This window comes from Salmo salar, chromosome ssa15, assembly GCF_905237065.1.
Source record: "Salmo salar chromosome ssa15, Ssal_v3.1, whole genome shotgun sequence".
In the NCBI taxonomy this organism is placed as follows: Eukaryota; Metazoa; Chordata; class Actinopteri; order Salmoniformes; family Salmonidae; genus Salmo; species Salmo salar.
In genome coordinates, this window is record NC_059456.1 from 42953847 (window position 1) to 42970842 (window position 16996).

At 43.6% G+C, this 16996-nt stretch overlaps 1 protein-coding gene across 1 annotated transcript in view; it reads left to right on the forward strand.

Moving 5' to 3' along the window:
• The window catches only part of LOC106571473 (inverted formin-2-like), a 33057-nt gene extending 16184 nt beyond the window's left edge, over positions 1 to 16873 (forward strand). Inside the window, 19 exon segments of the mRNA XM_014144621.2 lie at positions 2459 to 2492; positions 2666 to 2807; positions 2894 to 3026; positions 3171 to 3367; positions 3370 to 3838; positions 3988 to 4127; positions 4283 to 4344; positions 9535 to 9637; positions 9808 to 9893; positions 9986 to 10086; positions 10197 to 10267; positions 11785 to 11963; positions 12061 to 12184; positions 12337 to 12501; positions 12725 to 12827; positions 13287 to 13439; positions 13674 to 14216; positions 14410 to 14550; positions 16005 to 16873. Of these exon segments, the coding sequence (XP_014000096.2) occupies positions 2459 to 2492; positions 2666 to 2807; positions 2894 to 3026; positions 3171 to 3367; positions 3370 to 3838; positions 3988 to 4127; positions 4283 to 4344; positions 9535 to 9637; positions 9808 to 9893; positions 9986 to 10086; positions 10197 to 10267; positions 11785 to 11963; positions 12061 to 12184; positions 12337 to 12501; positions 12725 to 12827; positions 13287 to 13439; positions 13674 to 14216; positions 14410 to 14510 (2906 nt within the window). The 3' untranslated portion in view covers positions 14511 to 14550; positions 16005 to 16873.
• Positions 16874 to 16996: the final 123 nt, after the last annotated feature.

Here is a 16996-nt window from a genome sequence, read left to right on the forward strand (position 1 = left end):
GGTCAGGGAGTTGGTCAACCATGGTTTGCCAGTGCTGCGATAAGATATTGTGTAAAATAATGAATTTAAAGAATTTATCTGTACTGTATGTTTGTTAGTTAGATAGCCAGCCAGTTTTAGAGGAATGATTCCATTAATTTGTTTAACTGCCAGTATGCCAATATCCAAACAATGTAGTCCACAGCCATACGCTGGTGGAAATCAGTAGATGATAGGACTTAGACAAGTTGTAAATGCAACACGTACTGATATTGTATCCAATAATAGGGCGTCAGGTAGCCTAGCCGTTAGTGCAGTGTGATAGTAACCGAAAAGTCGCTGGTTTGAATACCCGAGCCGACAAGGTGAAAAATGTGTTGATGTGCTCTTGAGCAAGGTATTTAACCCTAATTTGCTCCAGGGGTGCTGTACTACTATGGCTGATCCTGTAAACCAACACATTTCACTGCACCTTTCAGCAAAATAGTAAAACATTTTTTTGATTTATTATACACTGCTCAAAAAATAAAGGGAACACTTAAACAACACAATGTAACTCCAAGTCAATCACACTTCTGTGAAATCAAACTGTCCACGTAGGAAGCAACACTGATTGACAATACATTTCACATGCTGTTGTGCAAATGGAATAGACAACAGGTGGAAATTATAGACAATTAGCAAGACACCCCCAATAAAGGAGTGGTTCTGCAGGTGGGGACCACAGACCACTTCTCAGTTCCTATGCTTCCTGGCTGATGTTTTGGTCACTTTTGAATGCTGGCGGTGCTTTCACTCTAGTGGGAGCATGAGACGGAGTCTACAACCCACACAAGTGGCTCAGGTAGTGCAGCTCATCCAGGATGGCACATCAATGCGAGCTGTGGCAAGAAGGTTTGCTGTGTCTGTCAGCGTAGTGTCCAGAGCATGGAGGCGCTACCAGGAGACAGGCCAGTACATCAGGAGACATGGAGGAGGCCGTAGGAGGGCAACAACCCAGCAGCAGGACCGCTACCTCTGCCTTTGTGCAAGGAGGAGCAGGAGAAGCACTGCCAGAGCCCTGCAAAATGACCTCCAGCAGGCCACAAATGTGCATGTGTCTGCTCAAACGGTCAGAAACAGACACCATGAGGGTGGTATGAGGGCCCGACGTCCACAGGTGGGGGTTGTGCTTACAGCCCAACACCGTGCAGGACGTTTGGCATTTGCCAGAGAACACCAAGATTGGCAAATTCGCCACTGGCGCCCTGTGCTCTTCACAGATGAAAGCAGGTTCACACTGAGCACGTGATAGACATGACAGAGTCTGGAGACGCCGTGGAGAACGTTCTGCTGCCTGCAACATCCTCCAGCATGACCGGTTTGGCGGTGGGTCAGTCATGGTGTGGGGTGGCATTTCTTTGGGGGGCCGCACAGCCCTCCATGTACTCGCCAGAGGTAGCCTGACTGCCATTAGGTACCGAGATGAGATCCTCAGACCCCTTGTGAGACCATATGCTGGTGTGGTTGGCCCTGGGTTCCTCCTAATGCAAGACAATGCTAGACCTCATGTGGCTGGAGTGTGTCAGCAGTTCCTGCAAGAGGAAGGCATTGATGCTATGGACTGGCCCGCCCGTTCCCCAGACCTGAATTCAATTGAGCACATCTGGGACATCATGTCTCGCTCCATCCACCAACGCCACGTTGCACCACAGACTGTCCAGGAGTTGGTGGATGCTTTAGTCCAGGTCTGGGAGGAGATCCCTCAGGAGATCATCCGCCACCTCATCAGGAGCATGCCCAGGCATTGTAGGGAGGTCATACAGGCACGTGGAGGCCACACACACTACTGAGCCTCATTTTGACTTGTTTTAAGGACATTACATCAAAGTTGGATCAGCCTGTAGTGTGGTTTTCCACTTTAATTTTGAGTGTGACTCCAAATCCAGACCTCCATGGGTTGATAAATTGGATTTCCATTGATTATTTTTGTGTGATTTTGTTGTCAGCACATTCAACTATGTAAAGAAAAAAGTATTTAATAAGATTATTTCTTTCATTCAGATCTAGGATGTGTTGTTTAAGTGTTCCCTTTATTTTTTTGAGCAGTATATATACACTGTATACACAATAGCATGTTGACATGTTCTGTTTAAATATATTTTAGATGCTTTTTATACAGAAAATGGGTATAAAACCTGTTTAAACAGCATTTATAATTATATGACAATATTTTAGTTTGACAATAATTCTATTACACAATTTATGATATATATCACATGCCTTACTTTATAAGTAAAATCAGGATTATGCCTCTACTGCCATTAATTCAGTTAGACTGGTTTGGATTTCTCCCAGACCAATATGGCTGCCATTTTCACCCCATTGTAGAACTTTAAGGATTTGTAACATAGCCCCTCTAGTAATTCAATAGGATCTCTATGTGGACATGTCGAACTGGATGAAAATGTCTAACTGTGACTTATTCTTTGTCTCGCAGGGCTACAATTACTGGATTTACTTCCAAAACTGAGGTAAGTTGAGTCTTTTGCATAGTAGATTTTTATTTATTTAAAATATATATACATAAACTTTTTCTGAATAAGCAAATGCTCTGTTATGCACAGCACACCAATTTTCTTTCACACTGCTACTTGTTTTTTTCTGTGGAAATACGTATTTATGTATGTTTGTGTGTGTGTTACAGGGAGACGGATGATGTGGACCTGAACATCCAGTGTGAGACCTTTGAGGACACCATGGCATATGATGATGCGGAGATGGAGAGCGTGTACGGAGGTATTGACATGAGCAGTCACCAGGAAGTCTTCACCACACTCTTCACCAAAGTAAGCACCAATAAAGGGTGTATTTATTTTTAATTAAAACCCACAGCAGATAATACAAGTAATATAACCCCCTCCCCTCGCTCCAGGTGAGTAGCTCCCCTGCCTCGGTGCAGCTGCTGTCCATCCTGCACGCTCTGTTGTTGTTGGGGCCGGAACACAGCGAGGTGTGGCTGGCCCTGGAGGCCCTGGCTGACCGTGCTACTCTGCTGGCACAGGACCGTGAGTCTGAGATCAATCACCTTCATAGTCCATAAAAATATCATTTTCACCGTTTATTTAGTGTGGCCATGTACGCTGACATGTTTTGGCTGGTTTATATTATGTCACACTGACATTGTCTGTGTGTGTGTGTGTGTTCTTTAGCTGAAGTTGACTCCACCGAGCGCTTGATGGAACGTCTGGTGTCCTCCAAGGGTCAGCAAGGGTCACCTAAGGTCAAGGTCAAGACCACAGACAGGGGCGTTCAGATAGACCTGAGAGAAAGATTGACCGATCATTTGGTCGTCCTCGTTAAAGGATCTACCTCCCCTGTTGCCACTGCACCCCCCCACCTTCTCCTCCTCCACCCCCACCACTTCTTGGCTTCTCTGGGATGCCGCCCCCTCCACCTCCCCCACCTCTCCCCGGTCTCCCTCCTTCCCAACCTCCTCTACCAGGGATGGGGCATGGGGGTCCACCGCCTCCCCCACCACCACTGCCTGGGATGGGTCCCCCACCCCCACCACCACTGCCTGGTATGGGTCCCCCACCACCACCACCTCTGCCTGGTATGGGTCCCCCACCACCACCACCACTGCCTGGTATGGGCCCCCCACCCCCACCACCACTGCCTGGTATGGGTCCCCCACCCCCACCACCACTGCCTGGTATGGGCCCCCCACCTCCCCCTGGTGGCGGTGACATGATTATGGCCCAGAGTGTGCAGACGCTGGGCCGATCCTACTATGCCCCTCCACCCAAGGCGGGCCGCTGCCCCACACTACGCATGAAGAAGCTCAACTGGCAGAAGCTGCCATCCAGAGTGGTGACTGGTAAGGGACCTGTCAGATTGTGTCACCATTGAATTAAACCAACAAATACAGTTGACCCTGACAAGTGCAAATTGGATCCAATTCAACTCAGAGTGTAGTGTATAAGTCATAATTCAAATACTGTACACCATTTTGTTCTTTTGCTCCAGACAGTCACTCCATGTGGACATCGGTACAGTCAGATTCTCTGGAGCCTGACTACTCCAGTATTGAGGAGCTCTTCTGTCTGCCAGTGACTGAGTCAAAGGCCAAAGGCAGCGCCCCTGCGGTCAAACAGGAGCCCAAAGAGGTAGAGAGAGTAATCAATGTGGTCTTACCCCATCTCATTAGACTTTGAAATGGCCTTATAATCTCACTCTCTCTTCTCCCTTCATCATTATTGTCATTTTCCTTAACACATCCCCTGTTTTAATTTCAAGCATCACACTTTTTCTCCATCTACAGATTTCCTTCATCGATGCCAAGAAAAATCTTAACCTGAACATATTCTTAAAACAATTCAGATGGTGAGTATTTTCAGGCAAGAAATATGAAGAAGAGAGTCTTAGTAAAGGAGGCAACTTAAGAATTGATAGGTACAGTAGAAGAGTGTTGAAATACAGTGCCTTCAGAAAGTATTCACATCCCTTGACTTTTTCCACATTTTGTTGTGTTACAGACAGAATTTAAAATGGATTACATTTTATGTCACTGGCCTACACATACAACTCTATAATATCAAAGTGGAATGATGGTTTTTGAAATGTATACAAATGAATTCAAAATGAAAAGCTGAAATGTTTTGAGTCAATAAGTATTCAACCCCTTTGTTATGTCAAGCCTAAATAAGATCAGGAGTAAAAATGTGCTTAACAAGTCACATAATAAATAGCATTGGACTCACTCTGTGTGCAATAATAGTGTTTAACATGATTATTGAATGGCTACCTCACCTCTGTACCCCACACATGCAATTATCTGTAAGGTCCCTCAGTCGACCAGTGAATTTCAAACACAGATTCAACCACAGAGACCAGGGAGGGTTTCCAATGCTTCGCTTTGAAGGGCACCTATTGAAAAAAAAACAGACATTGAATATCCCTTTGAGCATGGTGAAGTTATTAATTACACTTTGGATGGTTTCACCATGAGCCCAATGGTGACTTTAAAACAGTTACAGAGTTTAATGGCTGTGATAGAAAACTGAGGATGGATCAACAACATTGTAGTTACTTCACAATATCAACCTAAATACAGAGTGAAAAGAAGGAAGTCTGTACAGAATTAAAATATTCCAAAACATGCATCCTCTTTGCAATACGGCACTAAAGTAAAACTGCAAAAAATATGGCAAATAAATTAACTTTATGTCCTGAATACAGGTTAAAGTCTGCTTGAAAGAGTCGCTATCCTAGCTAAGCTGCTAACGTTAGCCATAAAGCTAACAAAGTTAGTCCCAGATGAGTTTTCCAATGGGGCCCTCTTTGTCTGGAGAGGTAAATGAATGGTTCCAGCGCTGTAGGAGTTGTATCTATTATTCTGTGTTTTAGGACAAACCGGATCACTCAGAGTTACAATGTGGCAATTGTTTGCTTGCCGAGGATTATAGGCTTGAGGTGGCTTCCTTGATAGAGTGGAATGTTTACCTTTTCTACGCCGGTTGCTGGATGGCTTCCTCGCATGTTGGATGCATCTCCGTCTTGTCGTTTGTCGTTATCGGACTGGCCGGTGTTGCCCGGAGTTCGTTCGCCAGGGGAGCCATCTCCTGCCTCTCCTCCCCAATCTGATAGCAGAGTCGAAGGAGCACAGCAAGAGGAGCATGGCAATCAACAATGGTCACATGTCACGAGCCGTGTCAGCTGAAGACCACTCTCTACCCAAATACATCATCCAGGAGGATCCTCTTGATGGGGCTGTCAATATCGGCAGACTGTGATGTGGACATTTCTTGGAGAGACTCCTTCCCCTCCAGGAGACTGTCAAACATGATGACAACACCACCTCAACGGGTGTTGCTGGGCAGCTTCAATGTGGTGCTCTTATTCTTCTCACTTTACTTGGTGAGGTAGATTGCTGCTGTAACTTGATGACCCTTCACATACCTAACCATTTCCTTGGCTCTCTTGTAGAATGTATCCATTGTTTTCAGTGCCATGATGTCCTTGGGTGGGTGTGATGTGAGGGTAGGACTCCTCCACTTTAGACCAAGCAGCATTGTCTGTCACCAGTGCAAATACCTTCTGTGGTCAAAGGCCATTGATGACTGCCTTTAGCTCATCTGCAATGTAGAGACCAGTGTGTCTGTTGTCCCTTGTGTCTGTGCTCTTGTAGAATACTGGTTGAAGGGTGGAAATGTAGTTCATTATTCCTTGCCCACGAACATTCAGTCTGCTTTCTCTATGATTTGCTTGACCTTCACTTGAACTATGTTGAACTCTGCATCCAGCAAATGACTTAATAAAGCATGTCTGGTTGGATGGGTGTATGCTGGGCGAAGAACATTCAGAAATCTCTTCCAATACACATTGCCTGTGAGCATCAGAGGTGAACCAGTTGCATACACAGCTAAAGCAAGACATTCATCAGCATTTCTCTGACCACGTTCCTCCATTGAGTAAAAAAAAACGTCTGAATCCAGGAGGATTATGAGCTGTTGCTACCGATAAGGTGTCTGATTCATAATTTTCACCTCAAATAGAAGTAGAGGGACTTTTGTCAGAGGTTGCTTGTTGTGAGCACTGAGGGAACTTTATGCACTTGGCCCGATGATTCTGCATCTTTGTTGCATTCTTCACATATGATTTGGCACAGTATTTGCAAATGTACACAGCTTTTCCTTCTACATTAGCTGCAGTGAAATGTCTCCACACATCAGATAGTGCCCGTGGCATTTTCCTGTTAAGATCAGAAAAAAAATTGTAAAAAAACCCAAATACAATTCCATGTACAAATAAATAGTTAAGCAGTTAGATTAAACAACTCCTTTGTAAGATAAATGTTTTCAAATGAAACATGTATGGAAACAGGTGAATTAACAATCCTCAGTTAGCAGGCTCAAGCAAGCTAGGACCCACATGGTAGCAAAAACTAACTAGCAGAAATTGTTAACAAGTTAGAAATAATTTAAACACACTTTGCTGTAGGCTACTATTTACTAGTTAAGAAAAAATGATGTATGTCAAATAAAATATATTCACCCCACCCAGTATTGTAATCAAAATTTACCAGAAAGCATGTAATCCTTGGCTTAGACAGTGTAGTAGTGTGGGCTCAATAGCATCTCATTAGTGTGGAAGTGCATGCAGAGGGTTGCAATTCCATTGAATTGGGGATAGTTTAACCAAAATATGCCACAAGACCTAGAATTGCCTTAAAAAAAGGTTCACTGTTATAAGCTTTTTTGAGGAATTTAATCAAAATTCACCAAATTCCAAGGCTTAACTTCCCATGGAAAATTTCATAAAAATTCCGGATATTTACTGGAAGGTTTCCGACCCTTTACAACCCTAGTTGAGAGGGATGAGGCAAAAGGCTACACTACCGATTGGCAAACATACTGCAAATTGAGAAATCATGTGACAACTGAATAAATAGAAGAATAAACTACGCTATGAAACAAAGATAAATGACATAAAGAATGATAGTAAAAAGCACCGTCAATGAAATGCTGGGGAAAAAGGCCAACTCAGCTCCATCATTCATTGAATCAGATGGCTCATTCATTACAAAATCGACTGATATTCCCAACTAATTTAATAATTTTTTCATTGGCAAATTTGCCAGCAACATGCCAGCCACAAACGCTGAAACTACACATCCAAGTATATCTGACCAAATTATGAAAGACAAGAATTGTAATTTTGAATTCCTTAAAGTGAGTGTGGAAGAGGTGAAAAAAAAGATTGTTGTCAATCAACAATGACAAGCCACCGGGGTCTGACAACTTGGATGGAAAATGACTGCTGATAATAGCAGACGATATTGCCAGTCCTATTTGCTATATCTTCAATTTATGCCGACTTGAAAGTGTGTGCCCTCATGCCCGGAGGGCAGCAAATGTCATTCCGCTACCTAAGAATAGTAAAGCCCCCTTCACTGGCTCAAATAGGCGACCAATCATCCTGTTACCAACCCTTAGTAAAGTTTTGGAAAACATTGTGTTTGACCAGATACAATTCTATTTTACAGTAAACAAATTGACAACACACTTTCAGTACGCTTATAGGGAAGGACATTCAACAAGTACAGCACTTACACAAATAACTGATGATTGGTTGAGAGAAATTGATGATAAAACGATTGTGGGGGCCATTTTGTTAGACTTTGACATTATCCATCATAGTCTGCTGCTGGAAAAACGTATGTGTTATGGCTTTACACCCCCTGCTATATTGTGGATACAGAGTTACCTGTCTAACAGAATACAGAGGGTGTTCTTTAATGGAAGCCTCTCCAACATAATCCAGGTAGAATCAGGAATTCCCCATGGCAGCTGTCTAGGCCCCATACTTTTTTCAATCTTTACTAATGACATACCACTGGCTTTGAGTAAATCCAGTGTGTCTATGTATGCAGATGACTCAACACTATTATACACGTCAGCTACTACAGCAACTAAAATGACTGCAACACTAAACAAAGAGCTGCAGTTAGTTTCAGAATGGGTTGCAAGGAATAAGTTAGTATTAAATATTTCAAAAACTAAAAGCATTGTATTTGGGACAAATCATTGTGTACATTTAGCACGTTGAGGTGACTAAACTGCTTGGAGTAACCCTGGATTGTAAACTGTCATAGTCAAAACATATTGATACAACAGTAGCTAAGATGGGGAGAAGTCTGTCCATAATAAAGCGCTGCTCTACCTTCTTAACAGCACTATCAACAAAGCAGGTCCTACAGGCTATAGTTTTGCCGCACCTGGATTACTGTTTAGTCTTGTGGTCAAGTGTCACAAAGAGGGACTTTTGAAAGGTATTCACATGTTGAAAAACACCGAGCTGTCTGTTTAAAAGACTAGCACACAGTTCAGACACCCATGCATACCCCACAAAACATGCCTCCAATGGTCTCTTCACAGTCCCCAAGTCCAGAACAGACCATGGGAGGCGCACAGTTATACATGGAGCCATGACTACATGGAACTCTATTCCACATCAGGTAACTGATGCAAGCAGTAGAATCAGATTTTTTTTAAAATACAGATAAAAATACACCTTCTGGAACAGCAGAGACTGTGAAGAAACACAAACATAGGCACAGACACATGCATACACACATTATATTTGTGTTGATTTTGTGTTGTAGATATGTGGTAGTGGAGTATGGGCCTGGGGGCACACACTTAATGTGTTGTGAATTCTGTAATGAATGTATTGTAATGTTTTAAAAATGGTATAACTACCTTAATTTTGCCAGACCCCAGGAAGAGTAGCTGCTGCCTTGGCATTAGCTAATGGGGATCCTTAATAAATACAAATACAAAGCGTTATGTTTGTGGTAAATCCAACACATCACTGAGTACAACTGTTCATATTTTCAGGCATGGTGGTAGCTGCATCATGTTATGTCATTATGGGGTATTGTGTGTAGATTGGTGAGAGAAAAAAGTCAATTTAATACATTTTGAATTCAGGCTGTAACACTACTAAATGTGGAATAAGTCAAGAGGAATGAATAATTTCTGAAGACACTGTAATTTGTATGTCCCCTAACAGCTCACATGAGGACATTGTGGCCATGATCCAAAAAGGGGACCGCTCCAAGTTCGATGTGGAGGTGCTGAAACAGCTACAGAAGCTACAACCAGAGAAGCATGAGGTGCGTGCCGGCACAGGAATCCCTGCCAAGTTCATTGGTTAATTTCAAGCGGCCACACTGTATTTTTAGATCTAAATACATTTTCCGTTTTGATAGCGATATAGTGTTGGGAACCAAATGTTTGTTGTCAGTTTATGTTCATAGGAAAAGCATTTTTTTCCACCACTCAGATGGATAACCTCAAGTCCTACCAGGGAGCGAGAGAGAAGTTAGCTGGTGTGGACCAGTTTTATCTCCAGCTCCTAGCCGTTCCATGGTAAAGTTCTCCACAGTTTAATAGCATTCAATGAGCTAGGACGGATTCACCCTGGATGTTGACCTTGGTCGTGTGTATGTGTTTGGCCCCAGCTACGCCCTGAGGATCGAGTGCATGTTGCTGTGTGAGGAGATCAGCTCAGTGTTACAGATGATGCAGCCTAAAGTTGAGCTGCTGGATGAGGCCTGTGAGAGTAAGTCCAGGCACCAGGCTGGCTGCCCTACCACTCTCATCACCCCTACGACTAATTAAAATTCCTGTTATTTTATTCTCTTTAATCGGTTATTATTTCTATCCTATAAGGTCTGAGGGTGAGCACTCGACTGCCAAGCTTCTGCAAGCTCATTCTGGACGTTGGAAACTTCCTTAACTACGTAAGAATCCATAACATGTGATGCCATGTAGTACTAAACTCAGCAAAAAAAGAAACGTCCTCTCACTGTCAACTGCGTTTATTTTCAGCAAACTTAACATGTGTAAATATTTGTATGAACATAACAAGATTCAACAACTGAGACATAAACTGAACAAGTTCCACATATATGTGACTAACAGAAATGGAATAATGTGTTCCTGAACAAAGGGGGGGCTCAAAATCAAAAGTAACAGTCAGTATCTGGTGTGGCCACCAGCTGCATTAAGTACTGAAGTGCATCTCCTCCTCATGGACTCCACCAGATTTGCCAGTTCTTGCTGTGAGATGTTACGCCACTCTTCCACCAAGGCACCTGCAAGTTCCCAGACATTTCTGGGGGGAATGGCCCTAGCCCACACCCTCCGATCCAACAGGTCCCAGACGTGCTCAATGGGATTGAGATCCGGGCTCTTCGCTGGCCATGGCAGAACACTGACATTCCTGTCTTGCAGGAAATCATGCACAGAACGAGAAGTATGGCTAAGTGGCATTGTCATGCTGGAGGGTCATGTCAGGATAAGCCTGCAGGAGGGGTACCACATGAGGGAGGAGGATGTCTTCCCTGTAACGCACAGCGTTGAGATTGCCTGCAATGACATCAAGCTCAGTCCAATGATGCTGTGACACACCGCCCCAGACCATGATGGACCCTCCACCTCCAAATCGATTCCGCTCCAGTGTACAGGCCTCTGTGTAATGCTCACTCCTTCGACGATAAACGTGATTCCGACCATTACCCCTGGTGAGACAAAACTGCGACTCGTCAGTGAAGAGCACTTTATGCCAGTCCTGTCTGGTCCAGCGACGGTGGGTTTGTGCCCATAAACAACGTTGTTGCTGGTGATGTCTGGTGAGGACCTGCCTTGTAACAGGCCTACAAGCCCTCAGTCCAGCCTCTCTCAGCCTAATGTGGAAAGTCTGAGCACTGATGGAGGGATTGTGCATTCCTGGTGTAACTCGGGCAGTTGTTGTTGCCATCCTGTACCTGTCCCGCAGGTGTGATGTTCGGATATACCGATCTTGTGCAGGTGTTGTTACACGTGGTCTGCCAGCTGTTCGTCCTGTCTCCCTGTAGCGCTGTCTTAGGCGTCTCACAGTAAGGACATTGCAATTTATTGCCCTGGCCACGTCTGCAGAGTCAGTAGAAAGGCCTCTTTAGTGTCCTAAGTTTTCATAACTGTGACCTTAATTGTCTACCGTCTGTAAACTGTTTGTGTCTTCATGACCGTTCCACAGGTGCATGTTCATTAATTGTTTATGGTTCATTGAACAAGCATGGGAAACAGTGTTTAAACCCTTTACAATGAAGATCTGTGAAGTTATTTGGATTTTTACGAATGATCTTTGAAAGACAGGGTCCTGAAAAAGGGACGTTTCTTTTTTTGCTGAGTTTATAACCAAACACAAAAAATATGGTCTCACAACAACGTTGTTAGTTGTTAGTGAGAGAACTGTCTGTCTATCTCTGTTCTACAGGGGAGCCACACGGGGAACGCTGAGGGCTTCAAGATCGGAACCCTGCTGAAGCTCACTGAGACCAAGGCCAATAAAAGTCGCATTACGCTGCTCCACCACATCCTACAGGAGGCGGAGCAGAACCATGATGACCTGTTGAACCTTCCAGATGATTTAGAGATCTGTGAAAAGGCTGCTGGGTATTGGAAAAAGCTGTATACAACATTGTGGAGTCTAATCAAAGCTTGACACCGGAGGCTATGCTATCCTTACCAAGTTTATTGTTTACTTCCACAGTGTGAATCTGGAGTCTATCCAGACAGAGGTGAGCTCGCTCATTAAGCGGTTGAAAGATTCAGAGAAGAAGGTGGCTTCCTCTTCTGTGGAGGACATCAAGGAGCAGTATCTAACTGCCATGCAGGTGGGTTGCAATACCTCTCCTCACCAGCAGAGAGCAGGTGACTGTAGTTTCGCATAAGCGCCCCTTTAATGGTGTTAGAGATTTGTGACTTCATCGGGTTTGTTGCCAGATCATAACTAAATAAATCCCCCTGAATTGGCTGTCTACTCTAGGGAAGCCTGGAGACCTGCAGGGAGCTGGAGGAGAGGTTTTTCTCCATTGACAGGAAGAAGGAGGATCTGGCACTGTATCTGTGTGAGGACTCATCCCGTCTCTCTCTGGAGGAGCTGTTCAGCACTATAAAGACCTTCAGGGGACTCTTCATCAAAGCTCTCAAGGTGAGAGAAACAAATAACTAATGGACCTACTTCACCTATTGATGTTCCTATATAAAACCATTCAATTGAAGTATATCTTTCTGTGTTTATTCCACAAACCGGGTCATACATTTTGACTGTATAGGTCCTCCAATTTTGTTCAGAGATTAAATACCACATTGCTATGGTTTCACATTCTGGATACCTGTGCTACTGTGTTTTCTCTTGCTTTTTTAAATCCCAGGACAATCAGACCCGCCGAGAGCAAGCCATCAAGGCAGAGAAGAGAAAGAAACAGCAGGAGGAGGAGGATTCCAAGCGACCAAGAGGGGATAACGGGAAGATAAGTGAGTCTAACCGCCAGCCAAGACTCCAAATAACACTGTTACCTCAGGGCACAGGGTGACTATACTCATGACTCAACAGTGTCCCATTACCAACATCATAATCATGCATGGATCATTTGTTGCTTCTGAAAGGGATTCACCCTGGCTGTGTCTCAATAGTCTTCAGAAGATCCCTTTCCTCGTCTCCTCCTCCTTCATCTGCATTGATCTTGAAGAACTGGGGAGGTGAAAGCATTGCTCACAAAATAGAAGGCTTCCATTGCCTTTAACTGTCCAGTCTTTCAGTGCAGATTAAGGAAAGGAGACTAGGAAATTATGCCACTTTCTAAGGACAGTTGACACCTATAGGTGCACGTTTGATAATTGCTGTTCACCAGTCCAAATTCAAACGCACTACCAGAGCATTGCATGTATCAGGGTGGACTGTTTTGAGATGAACCCTCTGTCTCTCAACCCCAGTTCGTAAAGCCCCCCCGGTCCAGGAAGAGGGCTGCATAATCGACCACCTGCTGTCTGACATCAGGAAGGGCTATGCATTGAGGAAGACCAGGCCCCAGGCCGACAGGACAAGCCTGCCCTCTGCAGACAAGAAAAGGGACAGCAGTCTGCCGGGTGAGCATGAGGATGGGACTGGCCATTGATTCTGCTGCTGCCTTGAGCTGTTTGAAAGATATTACTAAGACCCTGTCCAGAAACACCCTCTTACCGCTAACCCCTAGGCACTTGTGTAGATCTGAAAGGCTTGCATGTAGAATGTAGAGGAGGTTTGTAGAGGAGTTAAATGTAGTTAGTTGTGCTTTATGTTAATATCTTTAATGAATCATTTTCCTTTCTCTCCTCCTCTAGAGCAGGGCACACAGCCTGAGGGATTGTCTGCTATAGATGCTAAAGATGGAGATGAAGTTGAAAAGGTAACATCACCCAATGACCAAAGACAAGAAGACAGAGATTCAGTCGTAAGGGAGTCCTCATCCGGCCTCCCCACACAACCCTCACTCATATCGCGTTCACTCGAAACCTTAGGCCCCTCAGACCTCCATACCACCACCACCAAGGACCAGGGAATCTGTGATCACACACAGAGTGAGGACCTCAAACCTGGGATGGATTCCTTGGCTGACCGCCTGGTCGAGGAGGAGTCCCCAGAGGTGGAGAGGGTTAAGGCTGCTGATTCAGAGGTTGAGGATGTGAACAGGAATGCATTCTCAGCTGGTGGGGATGGTCCAAAGAGCGGAGACACAGCGATAGATGGGAACCAGGAAAGTGGGGCTGATGGAAAGGGGTTAGAGGAGAGTCAATCATCAGAGTCCCCCTCAAACACAGCTGCTGGTGACGCAGAGCCCAAACAACAGACACAGAAACGGGGGGATACTAAGAGACATAGCGAAGGTAATATCTTCAGAACTATCCTCATCTCGATAGAAAATGAACCATTCTTGCTTATCTTGATTTTTTTTGTCCTGTAAGGAAAACTTTGTTTCTTGTCTTTAATTCCCTAAAAACAGACATGAGCTATGGAAAAGGCCACACTAAACCTAAAAAGAGTTGTGTGTTACATTGAGGTAGGTTCTCCTTCTTTCAGGCTTTTCAGAATCCCAGAAACACCATCCACTAATCCTGCATGGATCTAACCAGGTTATTGGTGGGGCGGCAGGTAGCCTAGTGGTTAGAGCTTTGGACTAGTAACCGAAAGGTTGCAAGATCAAATCCCTGAGCTGACAAGGTAAATATCTGTCGTTCTGCCCTTGAACAAGGCAGTTAACCCACTGTTCCTAGGCTGTTGTTGAAAATAAGAATTTATTCTTAACTGACTTGCCTAGTTAAAAAATAATAATAAATTGGTGATTTAAGGGTTCTGTTTCACTGGTTTCCTTTCAATTCTGTGTCTTGTCCATCCTGCATATACCTCCCTTTTCCTCAGTGACCTTTCATACGCCACTTGCAGTTACTGTCCCTGCTTCAACTCTCTTCCATGTCTGGGGGGTATGTGGTGTGCTTTATGGATGACTCCCAGGGGCTTTTTGTTGGTTGTATATTGTCTGTCAGCTAGCACTGGGTCGTTGGAGATTTGTAGGCTTTCCATCATTGGATCCCCCCAGTACCCAGGTGACCTTATGATGGGAGATGTGATACACCTCGCGCCTGGCGGAACGCATACCGACCTACTGAACACTGCAGGACCTCAGCCGAACTGCCTGTTCTCCCTACCAACAACCACTACCACACACAAACACATGCACGTGCAAACACACACAGAGTAAATCATTGAATTAGATCAGATCTGGGCCAGTGGTTTTGTGGGTCATTTCTAGGTTGTTATTGATTCACTCAGTTTGAGCAACATTTTATGTATTTTACATGTAGTGTCTAACAAGGAACAAGCCTCTATAAATATGATGTTGCATTTGACGTTAAGAACAACCCACTGGGCACAGACGTCATCTATTCCACATTGGTTCAATGTAATTTAATTGAAATGGCGTGGAAACAACAATGATTTAACCAGTGTTAGCCCAGTGGGAACGTACTTCTGCAAACTAATCCTTTTTACCAGATTTTCCAGTTTCTTTTATGAATTTTTGCCCCCATTTTTATTTTATTTTATAAATGAACATGTCAGGGAGGCAATTTGTCGTCAGTGTGCTGTAAATCTTTGTCACTCTGCTAAGGGATGTTAAAATCACAGATGTCCCCTGAAGATGACATTCCTGTGGGGTCTATGGGTCTATTATCTTCTAACCGCCAGTGTGCAGTCTGGAGAGAGGGACTGCTATGTGTCTGACGCTCAATACACTTTCCTTGTTATGTAAACACTTGAGGCAGAAGTTGCCCTTATTCACAGATGACCATTTATCGTTAGGGCAATTCAAATATCTGACCCTAGATCAGTTGTTAGGGGACAATTCTACCTGCTTCACCTGAACGTACACAGCTTCACTAAAATCCCACAACATCAAGCTTAACCTATATTTGCGTCCTTGTCTCCATGGTTTGGGGGTGCTTCCTTTCCATGCGCTCTCATCTTGTTGATTTACTTTACTTATTCCTTTCAGCTCCTAGTGTAGCAACGGGTCTCAACGGTCTATCCTCTTGTATTCTGGGTTAAATTAAATTAGCTATAGCTGTGTGGTTGGAATATGCAACAACACTGATTCTATCCTGTATCTCTATTTCTAGGTGGACGCAAGAAGAAGGACAAGGCCAAAGGCAAAAAGAAACAATGAATGTTGATGCCATCTTCCAGTGCTCCACCCCTGTCTGCCAAACAAATGCTATGGTATACATTAACATTATACTGTACTTAGAAATATCTATATCAGCCATGCATGTTTTTCACACTTTTTTCAAAGGATTACCTAACGAACCAAGGTGATGCTTGTTTTTCAAAATGGAGACTTCCTTTTGCACCCCCTACAGTGGGGTCTTTGTATTATTTACTACATCGATAACAGGATTTGGCAATGATATGACAGGAACTGCTTTGCAACCAACCCCAGGAAGTATGGATGATGATGATGATGATGGGATAATTTGCATGTTACAATTTCATCATGGACATTCAATGTATTGGACACAATTTCATTGTAATATTATACATTATTTGACGAAAATCAACATGTCTATGTATAGAATGTTTGAATTTGATACTGAGACAAATGTTTACAGTAGGTCTACATGTTATGTTTACTTGTTGATACAGACTCTCGTTTCATTTGGCAAATAGAGGGCCCCTCATTTAATTTGGCAAATAGAGAGCCTCTTTTGCCTACAGCCAAGCATTGTTGTAATGACTGTAATGAATATTGGTTCATGATCAGTTAGCCATTAAATATTAACAAGGTAACAGCATAGATAGACCATAATAATAAACTCACCTGTTTTTCCAGACACAACAATGTTATAGTGATAATTTGCTCTAGTCTCTTTTGTAATAGTAACAGTTATTGTTTCTGCGTTAACACTGTCATTTAAATAAAGCTATGCTAATCAGGGATTTAGTAGGCTATAAAAATACTCTAAATACAATAAAATAATCTGATACACTCCATGCATTTTTTTATTCGATTTGTCTATCTCGTTTATATGTGTGTGCTAATAGCTAGGGACAGTATGTTCACAGTTAAAATAGTTGCATATGGCCGGTCCATTGGTTCAACATAGTGTGCGCA